General features: G+C 33.6%; 2 protein-coding genes across 10 annotated transcripts in view; both read right to left on the reverse strand.

The window, feature by feature from the left end:
- Positions 1-12,751, reverse strand: part of phf2 (PHD finger protein 2) — a 60,090-nt gene extending 47,339 nt beyond the window's left edge. For 5 of the 6 annotated variants that reach the window (XR_015501929.1, XR_015501930.1, XR_015501931.1 and 2 more), the window contains exon 1: positions 12,231-12,545. Coding sequence is in view for 3 of the 6 variants with exons in the window: in XM_087272347.1 (XP_087128473.1) it covers positions 12,231-12,328 (98 nt within the window). In the remaining 3 variants the exon portion in view is untranslated. 6 annotated transcript variants of the gene reach the window in all.
- A 2,243-nt stretch (positions 12,752-14,994) lies between these two features.
- The window catches only part of fam120a (family with sequence similarity 120 member A), a 35,900-nt gene continuing 33,357 nt past the window's right edge, over positions 14,995-17,537 (reverse strand). For all 4 annotated transcript variants that reach the window (XR_015502048.1, XR_015502047.1, XM_087272654.1 and 1 more), the window contains 1 exon segment: positions 14,995-16,855. Coding sequence is in view for 2 of the 4 variants with exons in the window: in XM_087272654.1 (XP_087128780.1) it covers positions 16,544-16,855 (312 nt within the window). In the remaining 2 variants the exon portion in view is untranslated.

The raw sequence follows: 17,537 nt of genomic DNA on the forward strand, positions 1-17,537 counted from the left end.
ATATGTGCACGTTTACTGACACCATGCGGCCGTGGTGATTAAATTGGTTAAGAATTAGATAGCAATTTTACTGTCTTTATTACAGACATGCTCTGTTTTAACAGCATTTCAAACTTATAAAACTTATTAAAGTTAAAACAGAGAGTTGTAACAAATATTTTAAGTTTTTAACCTTAATTTATTTACAAAAAAAAGTTCTGTGAACATGTGTATACATGTTATTATAAAAATATGGCACATGTCAATCAATTCAGTGGGCAGGGAAAACCGCACTCCTACTTCAAGTTGCAGTGAGCATCGAAGTCAAGGGGTAGGGGTGTCCCAATTCTCTTTAGCTTGAAGGCGTAGGGCTAAGGGAATGGGGAAGACTTTTCAGGACCACACTCGAAATTAAGGGGTAAGACAATTTCCCAGAATACACCAGCCACAGCAGCACCCGGAAGTAAGGAGATCCACAAATTAGTATTTTTGTCATTATTATGAATTTTTACAACAAACAGATGTTTTAATATAATTATAACCGCGTACGTGTTTTGCCGTCATGCTTTTAAAAAACACATGATATATGATGACGTGTGCAGGTGCTGTAGTGCTGTCCCAATTCTTAGGGGTAAATTTTGAAGCCCTTTCCCTTAACCCTCAGTTGTAAGGGCCAAGAGGAAGGGGAAGGGTTAGGGGTACAAAAATAGAATTGGGATTGGGCCTAAATAGTGCGTAAATTTTCATTTTTTGACCTATCCCTTTAAGGCCTGTGACTGCGTAAACCTTTCAACATTTCAGAGTTTGAAACATCTGGCCGCCAGAAATTGTAATGTTTGCAACTTAAAAAAAAGATTACATTACACAATAAAGACTATGCAGTAGGGTTGCACGGTTTACCGATACTATATCGGGGTAGTATCGAGATACTATGGCTCCAAATTACTGGCGATGCCACTGTAGTTTGTATACGGTAGTATCGTCATTAATGGTATCTACACTAAAAGTCACTAAAATGCTCATACGTTTGTGTAACAATAGACCATCTCATTTAAATAATCTGTGGAGCCCTGTAAGGTTGCAAAAAAGTTGTGTAGAATTTGCGCCTATTGCACGTTTTCTAACACTTCAGTTCAAATGCACATTTGAATCGGTTCATTTGTTTCTGCTAATATGATTTAGTAGCCACAACAACAGCAACAATCTCTTTAAAAAAACGACTCACAAAGTGAATTATTGTTAAAGTATTGCGACAACCCTACTATGCAGTGTTGATTATTCAATATCTGTGACAAAAAACTAAAATTCACTTTAATCTTTGCTATGTTTATTTATGTGTGCTTGTAAGTTATTGGTTATATATCATTCGAGATTCACTCCCTTACAAAACCACCCTAATTAAATTGAAAATGAAGAATTCTTTCTAAAGCTGTATAAATAAAGCTGTATTCACATCGCAATATACAGTATATCGCAGAAATACAAAATATCGCAATGTCCGATTTTTCCTTTATCGAGCAGCCCTAATTGTTATTCCATTATATAACATTATATTATTAAATGTTTTTAAAATAAGAGAGTTTCATTGTTTTTAGGGTTTATTTTTAGTGTTTTTTATGTGGAAGAGAAAATAAGATTCTGAAAGCTGTGTTGGTTACAACCGGTTTCAGTTCTCTTTCACTTCCACTGCATTAAAAAACGATAATGGAAGTCAATGTTTGGTTACTAACTGTATGTTTAGAAACACAAGACTTTTGAGACATAGTGGCCTATCACTTTAAAATGTATGAATAATTATTTCTAAAACTAACTAAAAACTCTTTTCATATATATAATAATTTCACATCTGTTCATCACGAGTCTTCATTCACTGATCAGCAGCAAAACTAAAAACAAAACCACATCAACTCCACTATGAGTCAACCCAACATAAAAACAACTCCAAGATCTGAATACTTTTCAGCAGCACTGTATGCATTTTCATCACCCCATCTGCACTGCAAATGTTCTTCCTACACCAACACAAACCCTATAAAAGCATACCACATTCCAGCCATCAGGAGGAGCTGTTTTGAGCGGGTCATGAGCAAATGTTGAATTGGGAGTGTCCATTATGGGCTTTAGTCCAGAGCAGTCGTATGAATATCACACACGCCGTCCACTGATTCACAGTCAAAGAGAAAGAAGCCTCGCTGAGCTTCAGGACAACAGAAAGAGAGTGTGTGTGTGTGTGTGTGTGTGTGTGTGTGTGTGTGTGTGTGTGTGTGTGTGTGTGTGTGTGTGTGTGTGTGTTTGAGTGGGTGTGAAGGGTCAAAACGCCCACTGGAAATGCAGGATTAGCAGTCAAATAGACTCTTCTTCCCTCAACAGCTCTGCCTGGGGTATCTGTCTGCTAATAACGATGCCATTTATGGGGCATCTACTTAATGATTTAAAAAGTAGACAAAGCATGTATGTATATTGTACATCTATTTATTCACAGTCATGTTATTTTAAAGCCATTTGGCTCATTTACATGGATCACAAAAGGCTTTCTTATTTTATATTTTATTTCATTAATATGTGCCACACAATTTACCTATTTAAACAATTATTTATGGCAAAATATTATAATTTAAAAACTTATTTTAATTTATTTTAATATATTTTGTAATGTCATACAGTGCTCAGTATATATAAGTACACTCCATTTTGAAAATGAATATTTTTATCCATTTCCCAGTGAATATAGGTGATGTATTTTGGTGCATTTTAACAAAACAGATTTATTAAACTGATATATTTAATAAAATAACATTTTAGTCACTAAACATATTTAGAAATTGAAAGATAATACAATTAAATTTATTTGAAAATTCTAAATTTAATTGAAAAAAAATTACAACCTACAAAATTTCAGCCAAAAATGTATTTATTTTTTGCTTCTCTTGATTTTTCCTCTTTTTAAATTTGTATTTAATATTTTTCTATAACATGTTAATTGGCTGTACTAGTTTTTGGACCAATAATGTAGGTTATTTTGTTAGATAAGCTCCAGATGTGGCTTCAGTACTGACTAATCTAATGTATATGCACAAATATAATATTGTATAGCTTCCTATTTAAAATATGAATTTAAAAGATAGATTTGTGAGGAGTGTACTAGTATATGCTGAGCACTGTATATTCTAATTAGAGCTGCGCGATTCTGGATAAAATGAGAATCGCGTTTTTTTGGGTTTTTTTTTTTGCTTTAATTCAATATTACGATTTTCCTCACGATTCTGTGGATGTAAAATAAAGGTTAATATGCGTCTGCAATTATTATTGTTTTTTCTCAAATATAGGGTAAAACAACAATAATATTATGTGTAGGTCTACTGGTTTCTATAAATAATTCTATTCTACTTTGAATAATTCTGATGTTGAATTATGTTTGAGATATATGCTTGCAATCTGTCATTGACAACATTATTAGACCATTTTATTAACTAGTAAAATCAATATATATAGGCTAGAGTCAATTATATAGGCTAGAGTAGTTATACTGACACTGTTAACATTTATTTGCATGCACAGCTGCGTGTTCGCTATGAAAGAAAAAAACATGTCAAATCCTTGAGGCAATCATAACTCTAAAATGCGATATGATTATTGAAATGATGGGCACGCTTTCGGTTTCATTTTCACTGCTAAGTGCTGTTCATACATCGCGTGGCTCTCAAACGATCACTCTGTGCCACAAACTGAATATTATTTACAACTTTATTCACAGCCTATGCAGGTTCTGTTCACTAAAGAAGACGGGTGGCCGTGTATCATTAAGTAGGGCATGCGCCCGCGCTCTCTGTGGTAACAGCTCACGGTCAGCAGCTCACGTCATGTGTGATTTCCCGGCCGCGAATACATCATTATATGAGACAAAAATAACATTTTTAGGTGAATTATACCTTATAAATACAGTATGTGACTCTTTTAACATCATTTGGAGGTGTCCATGTCGCTGAGCAATGTATGTGAAACAATAAAAAGACTCGCGCAGCTGCCTTTGCTTCTCTCCTGAACTGGAAAATATGATTGGCAGAATCGTAGAAATGCTGGATTAAGATCGTCTAGGGGGTCGAATCGAGATCACAAACTTTTTTCGATTAATTGTGCAGCACTACTTTTAATGGTAAAGTTAAACTGACCATTTTTACTTTAATTTTTAAATAAAAATCATGCATTAATTTAGCGACCGTAGACATCAAAATCCAACTTCTGTACCAAAGCAATATAAAAAAATTAATAAATATAGCAAATGAAATGCATAATGCCACACGAGAAAAGCAAATAATACACATAAAAACTGTATTGTTCAAAGTTTAATAACGTTTTTCTATTTTTTTTTTTCTCTGGGTTTTCACCTTTATTTTTGATAGGACAGTAGAGAGAATTGACAGGAAAGCATGGGGAGCAGAGAGAGGGGAATAATCGTCATAGGACCGCGAGGCGGAATCGAACCTGGGTCGCCGCGAGCACTGGAGTGCATGTGTCGACGCACTAACCCCTACACCACTGGCGCCGACAAGTTACATTTTTCTATTTTAATGTATTTTAAAATCTCATTTAATATTGTGATGCCAAACTGACCTACATTTTACTTTCACTTTTTATGAAAAATGTTCATGCAACAATATTGTTTAGAAAATACAATGATCAAAATCTATTAAAACCAGCAAATGTGTGTCATATTACAGATTATGAATATTCCTTTTTAACAAAGCAATATCATATAATGTAGGGTTGTGCGATTAAACAAAATCGAATCAAAATCGCAATTTGAAACGTTGCGATTAGTTAAACGCAAGAGGCTGCAATATAAAATGTATTTGTATATATGTGCAAACAAGAATAACGAATAACATCTGAGATGAATTGCTTTAAAACCAGTCTGCTAAGCTTCAGAAAATGTAACATGCTAGACTGCTGAAGCTTGAATGAAATTAAATCAGATATATAATTAAATCAAATCACAATATCTGTCAAAAAAAAAAAAAATACAATTAGATATTTTCCCCAAATTGAACAGCCCTATAATGTCGACATGTATAGTGTTTGAAAAGTAGCCTATATAATATACATATTTTTTATTCAATATATTTTACATTTTTCAACATAAGCTTGTGTTACTTGAACCTAACTTTAAAATTGTTCCAAGTTAGTAATATTAACTTGGCAACTTAATTTTTTAGGTTTTATAAGACGGATGTTTTAAGTCAGTTTAATTCAATGCAAGTTAAATAGGCAGTTCAGGTTAGTTCAGTTCAGTTTCAGACAAGAATGTAACTCAACAAGAACGTATAGTACATGAAAATAACTATTCTTTAAAAATCTCCACAGAAATAAAATAACAACATGAAGGCGAGTAAACAATTATACAATTTTCATTTTTGTGTGCTGTTCCTTACACAAAACTTGCACAAACACACATTCAATACAACATGACTCGTGCATTCCACAATAGACCTTAAACTGTCAAAAAACCTGCAACAGATCTGCAGCCCAGCACATGATGATAATGCTTATTTACTGGGCTATTTTGTATATTTAGCATTGAAAGTCCTTGGAGAAAATCTCAAAACCGCTTTTCCGGAAATAATCACATCTAAAAAAGCATCAATTTAAGAGCATTAATAGGTCCTCAGTGAAGTCAATTTACTACATTTCAGTCTGAAATACAAGATACCAACAGCGTAATTACTACAAGTCTTTAAATACTGCTTCAGATGCACATGCAGGTCAAATTCAACTGAGCCAAAAAAAAAAAAACTAAAGAAAAACATGACACTGGATTTTCACTGTAATTACACCAGGTCATCATGACTGATTCACACTCAAATATGAGCAATATAAAAAGATTCAGTTTGTTCTTTTAAAATGATGTCAACTCTTCAAATAAAGCAAAAACAACAACAACAAAAACTCAATGCAATATGCCAAAGCTGCTCCGTCACAGACTAGCTATTATCATTAATGGGACAAATCTCATTTAGGATGTGATGCGCCACTTCTATTTGGCATTCTGCCTCATGAAAGAAGGCAATGATGTCATTCATTACCACCTGAAGAGCTGAGAGCAAACGCCTACAATCACAAACAGCGGCATGTGGTCAGGAGGAAAAAAACAAAACATGTTGGTTTCTGCCAGTTCGCTTTCAGAAATCATTATATCAACATGTTTACACTGATATGTAGAGGAAATCTACACTGATTGTAGAAGAACCTATCGGAACAGATTAAACATTTATAAACCATCTATAAACAGTAAGAATTTTAGGTGTAATAGCAAGGAAGTGAAACTTATCAATGTCATTTTAGTTGATGATGATTTTTTGTTGCATTATGGCAAGACAATGCACCAAAAAAAAAACCTGTCTTTCGTGGAATTGTTCATTTTTCAACTTATATTTTGGCGATATGGACAAAATCTTGAGTAATTGAACATTTTCATTTGATTATGATTAATTTGACGAATGATTATTTATTTAATGTTTTTGGCCTCATAGTTCACTGACAGGTTTTGTACAGTAACTATGTTCACATACTACAAGTGAGAGATTTTTGAATGAAGGGTGTATTACTTGATTTTAAAATAATTGAAGGAAACACACACTATCCACTATCTATGATTATTTATTGAACATCAACGTTAGACAACTGAAATAAAAATACACATTGCCTAAAACGCTGCCAACCCTTGTCACCGCTAGCAAACTGACCAATCACAAAGCTTGTGCTATTTGTTGTTGTGATGTGTAGTTAAATTTTTTTGAGAGGTGTGTGTGTGTATGCGAAGGCTGCACCGGACTGTACGTATGCACTTAGAAGAAGTATAAAGCCAGAATAATATAAGTATAAATCATAATATATAAATAAATTGCTAAAGCAGGGTCACTTGACTCCACATACAACAGGGTAAGTAATTTAAAAAATTGACCTGGAAAATTAGATTGATTTGAGGTTCTAAATGTCGTTTTTGATTAATCGTCGAGCCCTATTTTACAGTCTTTTTTTTTTTTTGTCTAATTTAAAGAAATTAAGAAAACATCCAATATACTATTTGAAGACTTTCTTTTATATTTCTTTCAAATTTTCAATTCATACTTCAATACAAAATGTACGTTTATTTTGAGCACAATAACAGTTTTCACGGTATAGCGCAGTTTGGAAAACTCAAGGTTTAAAAACCCCCTGAATTTTGCTATATATATAAGATTTTATTTTTGTTTTTAGAACAACAGTTGTCTCCAGGGGTCCGTTCTTCGTACATGGATTACTCACTTAGCTGGATTTGGATATTGACGATTTGACACGATCCAGGATCGTTTCGTTCTTCAAAGTTGATCCGAGAGTTGTTGTCATAGCAACAGTTCTGCTAGGTCAAACCTGATTGGGAGCAGGTTCAATTCATATAAACAGGATTAGATCGGCTCAGTTCAAGCAAATATAATACAGAAAGTATGTTCTGAATCCTGATATTTTCTTACAGTAGTAGTTATATACACTTGGGAAAATGGTACATATTTTTTTTTACTATATATATATAAAGTTATAGTCATTAATAAAATAAATAAAGTTATACATATTAATAAAACTTATGCAATCTGCACCCTCGAAATGAAAGTACAAAGACTGCCACCTGGTGGTGCAAAGAGAAAACTTATTGATATGAACGTTTTAGATCGCTTTAGTACAAATTGTGTATGATAGAAATGCAGAATATGTGACTTTTTTTTAAAGCAATAATACATTTATGCAGTCATAAACATGTTTTGATAGTTAATAGTGATTTGATGCTTCACAAAAGTGAAGAAAGATGCCTTTACCAATATCAAAATGCTTTTGTAAACAACCAGTTATTCTTTACACCGATTAAAAAACGGCTACTATAATATAGACAATATTTTCTAAATGTAGAACTAAATACACTGATATGCACTGAAATACATGATGAATACTCTTGACACAAGAAAGTGTAAAGCCTGCCGCTCATAACAAATAGGAAAAGTTATTGCGTGTCATATTTAACAAACGGTTTACTGCTAATTTGATGTAGTTTTGCTCACATGGATAATTGAATATTAATCAGATGATGTCATTACGCTGCTGTGCCATCAGCCAATCGTTGCATTGCTGATCATGATTTCGAGGATCGATAGATCTGTCCTTCACAACACACGCAGCGATCTCAGATCAGTTTATCCAGACAATCTAATCTGATTCGCAAACTTGTTTGAAGAACCAAATTAGCGAGAGATCAGTTATCGAGATGAAAAGATCCAGGATCTGCCAAATCATCTTAGATCATTTAAGCGAGGTACGAAGAACGGACCCCAGAAGAAAAAGATATCCAAAGATGCTGTTTTAAATTGTAAATAAATCAATGCTTTTAAAACTATTTAAACAGCAGAAGTCAATGATTCATTTTTATTATTTAGCCTGACATGTTTACTGCTCCAAAATATTTTAAATGTTTCTAAAAATAAAATAAATTGTTTTCAAAGGGGAAAAAAGTTTTAGTTTTACCCAGATATTTAAAAAGAACATTTTTAGAGCAGTAATCACAATACCGTGAAACTGTGATATTTTTATCCAAGTTATTATACCATCAGAATCATATCGGCCCATGCCTATAGCACTGAGCAATACATCTCCACTTCAGCAGAACTTTCATACTCATAACCTCAGTTAAATTCATAAAAGTATTGTGATTGTTTATATAGAGGAATGCGTGTTCATGTCTGATTGTAGAAATAATTTAGATTTATTTTCTGGCTATTTGCAATATTTTTTAAAGCATAAAATGAAAAACTCAAAAATCCCTCCTTAAAAACGGCTTACTCTTTAAGAAAAAAATTATAATTCAATGTTTTTTGTGCTAGAAATGTATGTAAATTAGTACATATTTAATGAAGTCATGCCTTATTTGCATATTTAAACATTTCAAAAAAATACTTTTCTAGAAATTAAATATTCTAGAAAGCTTAATACGATTCTAGTAAAATATATAGTTTTTAATTTATATAATCAACTGGGGAAGAAATTATGATCACTTTTTGACCTGCTGTGTTTAAAATGTAGCCTTGTGGTTAAAGGTATAGTTCCTCCACAATGAAATCCCTCGTAGCGCGCATACATGGAGCTCAGTCTAAAACTGTTAAGTCCTTGAATTTAACTTTTAATATTGTCAAATCCTTTGTTTCCTCTTTCTAATGTACAGCTATTCATTTTTCTTTCTTTATTTATTTATTTTTTTACACATAACACAGCAAACTTTCAACTTTTGTCATTATAGAACAAGTCTTCCTGGGTGGGGGGTGGGGATTCGGGGTTGTTTTATGATATGGTCATATGCTGTGTGCTCTGTATATTAAACAAAAAAATTTAAATAATAAAAAACAATTGTTCACAAAAAACAATGAAATCCCTCGTCATCATTTACTCACCTCTTACTTGTTTTAAAGCAGTTTGAGTTTCTTTCTTCTGTTGAACACAACACAAATGATTTTTTTTTTTAAATATGGTGGAAGTCAATGGCTACGGGTTTCCAACATTTTTCTCATTATATATCTTATTTTGAGTTCAACATTAAAAAGTTAAAACAGGTTTGGACAAGTGAAGGGTGTGTAAATGATGATTCAAATTTGATTTCTTTGTGAACTATCCCTTTAACTCTTTAGGTTTTGGATCCCATTGCTGCTCTGGTGTGAGGTAAAAAGTGAGGTTACTGAGTTCACGTGTCCTTGAACATCTCGTGTAATAACCCGGTAAACTGCAATCCATTTAATGCATATCCAACAACACATTCAAGTTTTGTGTATAATATTTCTTTTGGAAAACTAAGCAAGTGAATTTTAAGTACTGATTTTTTTTTTTTTTACTTACTAAGAAAATTAATGCGCATTATATCATATCGGATCCTGAATTTATATTTTAAGGATTTCATTATACTGATACTGATTTTATTTAAATATTTTTTTATTTAAGTTTTATTTTAATTTTCAACGTTATGGTCATTTTGTAGTGCGATATTTCTATATTATTTTAATAAAGTTTTTATTTACTATAATTTTAGCATTAGTTTAGTTTATTTTTAAGTGAACAAAAAAATATTTTGTAAATGTATATATGTCTGGAAAACAATTATCAAAAAGTTCCAGGTTTTCCATGCATGTTACTGATGAAAGGTTCTTTCTACAAATTGACTGATGAAACAATTTGTTCAAAACATATTGGGGGGGGGGGGGGGATGGGGGGGCTAATAGATTAGCAGAATTCTTTACAACATAAATGCAGCTGTGTGTACTATACTCTTACCAGCAGCTGAAAGCATCAAATTAACCAAATTATTTAATAAACAAACATGCAAAGGGTAGAGGATGTGTTTAACTGTGAATGACAGCAGTGCCAGTTCTGATACAAATCTGCTGAGATTTCCTTATAGTTCTGCAAGCCACTCTAGATATACAGTTTAAGTCAGAATTATTAGCCCCCCTGTTTATTTTTCCCCCCAATTTCTGTTTAACGGAGAGAAGAGTTTTTTTTTCAGCACAATTCTAGACATAATAGTTATAATAACTCATTTCTAATTACTGATTTATTTTATGCCTGACATGATGACAGTAAATAATATTTGACTAGATATTTTTCCAAAAACTTCTATACAGTTTAAAGTGACATTTAATGGTTTAACTAGGTTAATTAATTTAACTAGGCAGGTTAGGTTAATTATGCTCTGTAGACTATCGAAAAACAATTTACCTTAATTTAAAAAAAATCTATTGATCTATGGAAATGTGTGCATGTTTTATTAAATAAATATCATTATAGTGTGGATATCCTATGTTTAATTTGCATATTAAGGATCTACCCTAGATAAAGAAAAAATGAGGAAATGCTATAGCATTATTTATTTTGAAGCTATTTTGAATAGTAGTCTATTAAAAACAACAGATGCTTGAGTTCAAAACCACTACAGTATTAACAGCAAGAAGGCAGAAAAATATTCCTGAGAAGTAAACAGTGAAAAGGCCTTAACAGACAATAATGGTGCTAACATCATCACACTTTAAAGGCATAACTGGTTTCTCCCTTCATCTGATCTGCCAGAATCAGTCGCCCAGCCCTCTCAATAGAGGTCAGAGAGGTTTAAAATCACTGAAGGCGGTAAAGCTCAGTCACAGCAACAGAAACAAACACAGCAGTGTCAATCCACACAATTCTTTACACATTTCAACATGCAGTAAACCGCGAACTCAGTCTGACAATGAGAACGAGACTATTTACAAGGCGTCGCGCGCGTGTTAAACAGTCACACTCTTTTAGCCAGTTGAACAACAGTCGTCCTGTAATTCTCACATCCCAGACTCCGCGAATGAACTGTAACGATCGCTGGGCTCGTTAAAGGGTTAAAATTAAACGCGCGTAAATGTATCAGTCAGTGAAGTGGAACGCTTGTTCTTTGTTTACATTCGCGGAACAGAATTAAAACGCGTTTCTGGCGCTAATTTCGCTCGCGCTCCGAAAACAAAACAATCAGCGGGGGGGAATTTCAGATCAAACCCACAAATAACAGATCGACTCCCATTATTGGATCGGGTTAAACTCATTTGCTACGACTACGCGCTGCTGTCAGCGATGCTTCGCAGCACACACATACACACAGGGCGAATAAATCTGAACTTACTGGTTTTGACCATGATGATGAATACGGTCTGTGATAATGGCTAGATGTCATACAGGTTTTAAAAAAATGTGCAGAGGGACTCTGAAATCTGCAACGTCTGGCTCATATTCAGCCTATTATTCATCTAGCAGACACCAGAACGGACAGGGACAGTTTTAACACATTTCAAAGCCAGTTTTAGCACTGATACGGAACGAATAGGGCGCATAAAGGAACGTAAAATGTGTAAAAGAAAAGCCACTCGGGTTCGCAGACACCCACACGGCTCTCTACTACGACAGCGTCCAGTCTGAGACGCGACCGAAGCGCGCGATGCACGCATATCGAGCTCACATCGCACAAAAAAAACATCGAAATGTCTTTACGAATAAGCAAATCTTTTTGTAGCGTTTACAAAAATGTGTCAACCGAGCCAGCTAAATATAACTCCGCCTTCTTCTTCAAGCGGCCCTCGCTCTTCGGAGCAATACAAAATGTGCGCACGCGAGCAAAACGCTTCCATCCAAACCCACACTTAAATAGTTGAACGAAATAATGCGGTTACCTGCCGTGAAACCAGTCTTTGCAGGCGTCGCATTCGATCATAAACTGGGTTACGTCGTAAGGTAATCTGCAGATGCAATACACGGGTACAGTCGCCATGTTAGATCAATTCACAACAACAGCCGGAGAGATGGATGGGGGCAGCAGGAACCTCCCGTAACACAAACTACAGCGATACGAAGAGCCGCGGAGCTGCTCCTGCGTCCATTCGACCGTTCCTCAGATCCGACGTTACAACGTTGCGATGTTAAAATGTTTCCCGCGCTGCATTGACGTGTTCATGCCCCCTGGTGACTATACGAGCTCCGAGACTCTCGTGAAGCCCAAGAAAATGCATCCTTTCATTGTAATATTGTTACGTCAGTCTACAAGACGGGAAAAATCGCCTCGGTCATGCTGGTCCAGATGAATGGAGCTCATTAAACGCTGCGGCTGCTTCTTAGGGTTTCCCGGGACGAGAGAAAGACGAAAATCCACCGGCAGGATCTCCAGCCGACCGTCGAAGCAGCTGCAGCAGAGTCTGTGACACGTTAATAAGGGCTCATGCGGTTATAAGGCATACGAGCGATAGGATTAAAAGCACCGAGGGCTACTTCAAAACTGGACGAGCTCTGTATTTTTAACTATAGATATATTGCAAACTAAAAGCAAAAGTGACAGAACTTATCCTGTGAAAAACTTTTAGTGCAAATATTTATTTATTTATTTTTATTTTTTGAAGAAATGACATAATATAATAAAATATAATATATATATATATATATATATATATATATATATATATATATATATATATATATATATTAGTAATTATTAACTAATATTAAGGAACTATATAAGTAATATATATATATATATATATATATATATATATATATATATATTTATATATATGAAAAACGTTTAGTGCATACTGTATAATTATTTTTTATAGAATAAATGACTTAAGCAATATATATATATATATATATATATATATATATATATATATATATATATATATATATATATATATATATATATATATATATACAGTAATTATTAACTATTATTAAGGAATTATTAACAAGTAATACATATAGACCACTTTGAGGAATGTAAACAATGACCCTAATGTATTTCCTGTTTACATTTTTCATTTCCATAGCTTCCAAGAATCCAAAAATAGCCACATATTGATAACTACTGCTATGGTAGTTGTTTAACATCAAAAATGATTGCATTGCTTCTTGTTACAATTGTGATATAGTATGAGAACAAGCAGGAAATGTTCGATGGCAGAGGAGATTACGACATTAAAATGGACTATAAATAGCTTATACACACACAAGAGAGAAATTACATCAGTTGCAATTATTAATAAACATATATAGATATTAAACAGAAGCTCTGAGACAAGGTAAAGCTATATAACTGCAAATAAAAAGTAGATTAGGGCAATGTACCAATAACACAGTTTTGGTATTTTCCATCAGATATCACAATGATAAAGCCTTCATTTTGTTAAAGATTACCAGTTAAACAAATAGTTTGTCATATCAATACTGTATTCAATATATTCCTACTACTAATATAAAAATACTTTTTATAATATTGTATATGCCCATAAAATCATCTTAGACTTGACACAAATTTGTAAATAAAATCAATTTTATACGTTGTGCTCACAGCATGACTGCAATTAAATAATAATGCAAGTTTCTATTAGGATTTCCATATTTAATTTGGAGCATATTCACAATTATTACACTTTGAAAATTTCATTTTTATACAACAAAAAAATTGGTAAAATTGTATAATTCAGAAAAAAATAGGCCGGAAATCTGACCATCAAAATTAATGTACACATACAGTGCTCAGCATATATAAGTACACCCCTTACAAATCTCTTTTAAATTCATATTTTTAATAGGAAGTTATACAATATTATATCAGTGCACATACATTAGATTAGTCAGTACTGAAGCCAAATCTGGAGCTAACAAAATAACTTATGATAACAGAAAAAAAACTAGTACTGCCAAAGTTATGTTATATATATAATATTTTAGCAGCGAATATTTTGCTTGAATTTAATTGCATCATATTTCAATTTCAAAATATGTTTGGTAAATAAAATATTATTTGAACAAATATATCTGTTTAATAAATCTGTTTTGTTTAAATGCACCAAAATACATTGCCTATAATGACTGATATATAGATAATAATATTCATTTTCAAAAGGGGGAGTCCTCAATTATGCTGAGCTCTGTAAATACAAATACGTGTATGTGTGTGTTAAAAAAACTAGTTAGATGAAAATTAAAGAAATCAAGTCACCTGGGTTCATAAAGTTCACTTGGTTTTCTGAAACATGACTGCAAATTTGACCTGTTGGTGGTGCTAGACCGTCTAATATGGAGTCATTACACTTACTCTATCAGTGCTAAATGTCATAACTTTTCATGGTTCTCTAGGCTGCAACAGTCACATTCACAGTCAGAAACAGAGGAAGATGAAACTATCAGTTTGCGTAGAAGTTAATAGTGAAGTAAAACAAGTTGAGTATTACCACACACTAAATGTTCTGTTTTTAGAATATTGCTGATTATAGAATACTGAGTTTATGACTAATGAACATGACTTGACAGTTTATTCTCCAGGGAACCTTTATCGTAACACTGTGTGATCTTCAAAATAAATCTGACGTGACAGCAAGAGCATCTTGTAAACAGAGTAAAGCTAGAGATCATCAACCCATAAAAGCAGACATACACAGAGAATTATTCTAAAAGAATAAAGATTTTTATTAAGCATTGTAAGTTGCATTCAATTTCCTTCGAAATACATCACACCACAACCCATCAACAATCACTCAAACCCAACAGTAGTTCATTCTTTAACAACCCATGAGTTAGGAAGAAACTCCGATCAACTTACATCAAGGTAACCTACTTAGACTTGCGGCAGGGGACTGAGGGGAATACACCATATTTCTGATCACTAATGTGCAATGAAAAGCATCAGGAGGATTAGATGGAGAAGTAATGATTCTCGTTTAGAAGTACGTTTATAACACTAAAGTAAACATCAAGTGTACTTGCTTAGGCTAAACTCTCAAATGGGAGGGTCGAATGTTTCGCAAAAACTTGTATCGAGCTAAGAAAAGGGGGAGAATTTATCAAGATCAAAGCCATTTTTTCTCAAACATTTTGTTTTTTCAGAGATGATCTGCTAGTATGAATGCGGAAAACAGCAACAGAGAACAGTAATGTATACAGTGATGAGTACAGCAGGATTAACAATATTTAAAGTGGCTAGATAATGTTGGAGTAAATACAACAGAGGTCAATAAATCACAAAAATAATCAACTTAAGGTTAGAGCAAATCAGTTACTGACTAACAGTTAACACCTTTTATAGGACTATTACTGATTATCAGCCTTTATTTTTTCAATTTTGCAGATGGGCACAGTATTTGTAATGAAGAAATAGGACAACATGCATCATAACTATACACCATTTTGTTTGTTTAAAACTTTTAATCGTGAGCCATGCAGAAAGTTTAGCTGAGACAGTTGTACTAATGTGCTACGGCTGATTCAAGAAACCACGGTAATCGCTGATCACTGATGCATGGCGTTTTCTGACACGGAAAAAAGAGACGTCGGTGCTTTTCAAGAGCTTGTGAGGTTTTAAACCGTTTCTTTGACGCATTAACCGCTATCGTATGACATCGAAATCATCAGAACGCAAGATGCAGTAGTATTAACACTAGTTACTCAATGTCAAAACAACCGCACATTTGAAACAGGAGTAAACTCACAACGCTGACACGTGAGAAATGTGTTCTCTTTTTCAAATCGTGAGCTTTACGTTTTCAAACCATAAGATTAAAAGCATTTACTGTGACGATACAAACTCAATTACAATGGCAAATATATATATATATGGTACTTGAATCTCAACGTACTAAAACTAAAAGACTGGCAAAGGAAAATCAGTTATTTCAGTTTCTCTATTTCATCGTGAAAGTAAAATAATTTCATGTAACCAGTTCTGAAACGTCGACCAGGGAGAACACAGTCTATCATCATTATGAAACTGCTATGAATCTCCATTTTTTTTACTTGTATATCTATGTTTTACCGAGAGGTTTTCTCATCATTGCTTGTGGTTTAAACTCGATGACATCGAAGAGGGATTTCAAAGATTCCCAAGTCCTCGTTTTTCACTTTGGAGAGGAAAAAATGTGCACCAACTGTAGGCCTTCCATCCTTCCAAATATTCCTTAACGCTTCACCATCTATCACCCTCTCTATAAAAATAGGTTTACTCTTCTGCTTTTAAGACGGCGACGCTCAGAGCTTCATCTCTGTGGCCCTCGCCATCTTCATTTAGTGCATTTAAATGAGGATTAGTATTGCACATTTTAGATTCGTTGCTAAAGGCACTTTCAGGTTGGTTTGGAGCCCTGCTTTCCTCTTGGTTCCCACTGAGCTGGTCTGCATCTTTGCCCTCCGCCAAGCCGTTTTCTGCCACTGTGGAGTGATCTGAGGGCAGATGTGGTGCGTCGGTCGCCAACTTGGGCTTCTTTCGGTCTTTTATCACTTCATAGGTTGAGGCAGCATATGCAGGCTTGCTCTGTTAAAATTAACGTCACACCATTTTTAGCGTCATTGTCCCATCGGTGGGAAAGCTAAGAATAAAAACGATGATGATCTTTGAGGGATAACCCAACGCACTGCATTTAATAAATAGTTTCCTGATATGTCCAATGACATTGTAGCAGCTCAATGTAAATGGCATGTAATGTAAAAGCTGCTCATAAAGTAATAATCAAAGTAAAGTACTAATCAACAAGTATTTAATTAAGAGAAACGGTTTACAATATAAATTCACCAAAAATACTTTCACATTGTAAACAATAAACATTTTAAACATAAGAAAACTATTGTTTAAACTATCTACAGAACAATAATAACTAGAAATGTATATTTTCTGAAGAAAATCTGAGTGGCGCAACAATATCTCTGCTACAGAAAATCATAGAAGCTTGGGGATTGGTGCTTTAGACTCATGGTAGCAGTGACTAGCTACATGCTGATTCTAATTACATGCTAATTAAACTTTATAAAAACGCATGAAAATATGCTAACTTTGTGCTAAGATATTAAACCATATTAGCATTTCCTAGCTACATGTAAAACATGATAGTAGCATTGAGTCATAGACTAAAACATTTTAATGTCATTCATAAAAATGTCCTAACTGTGATGTTAATATGAATAGCACGTTGCTAGCATTAAGCTAGTCATCTGGAAAT

The sequence above is a fragment of the Danio rerio genome, chromosome 11 (assembly GCF_052040795.2).
Source record: "Danio rerio strain M-AB ecotype USA chromosome 11, GRCz13ab, whole genome shotgun sequence".
Classification (NCBI taxonomy): domain Eukaryota; kingdom Metazoa; phylum Chordata; class Actinopteri; order Cypriniformes; family Danionidae; genus Danio; species Danio rerio.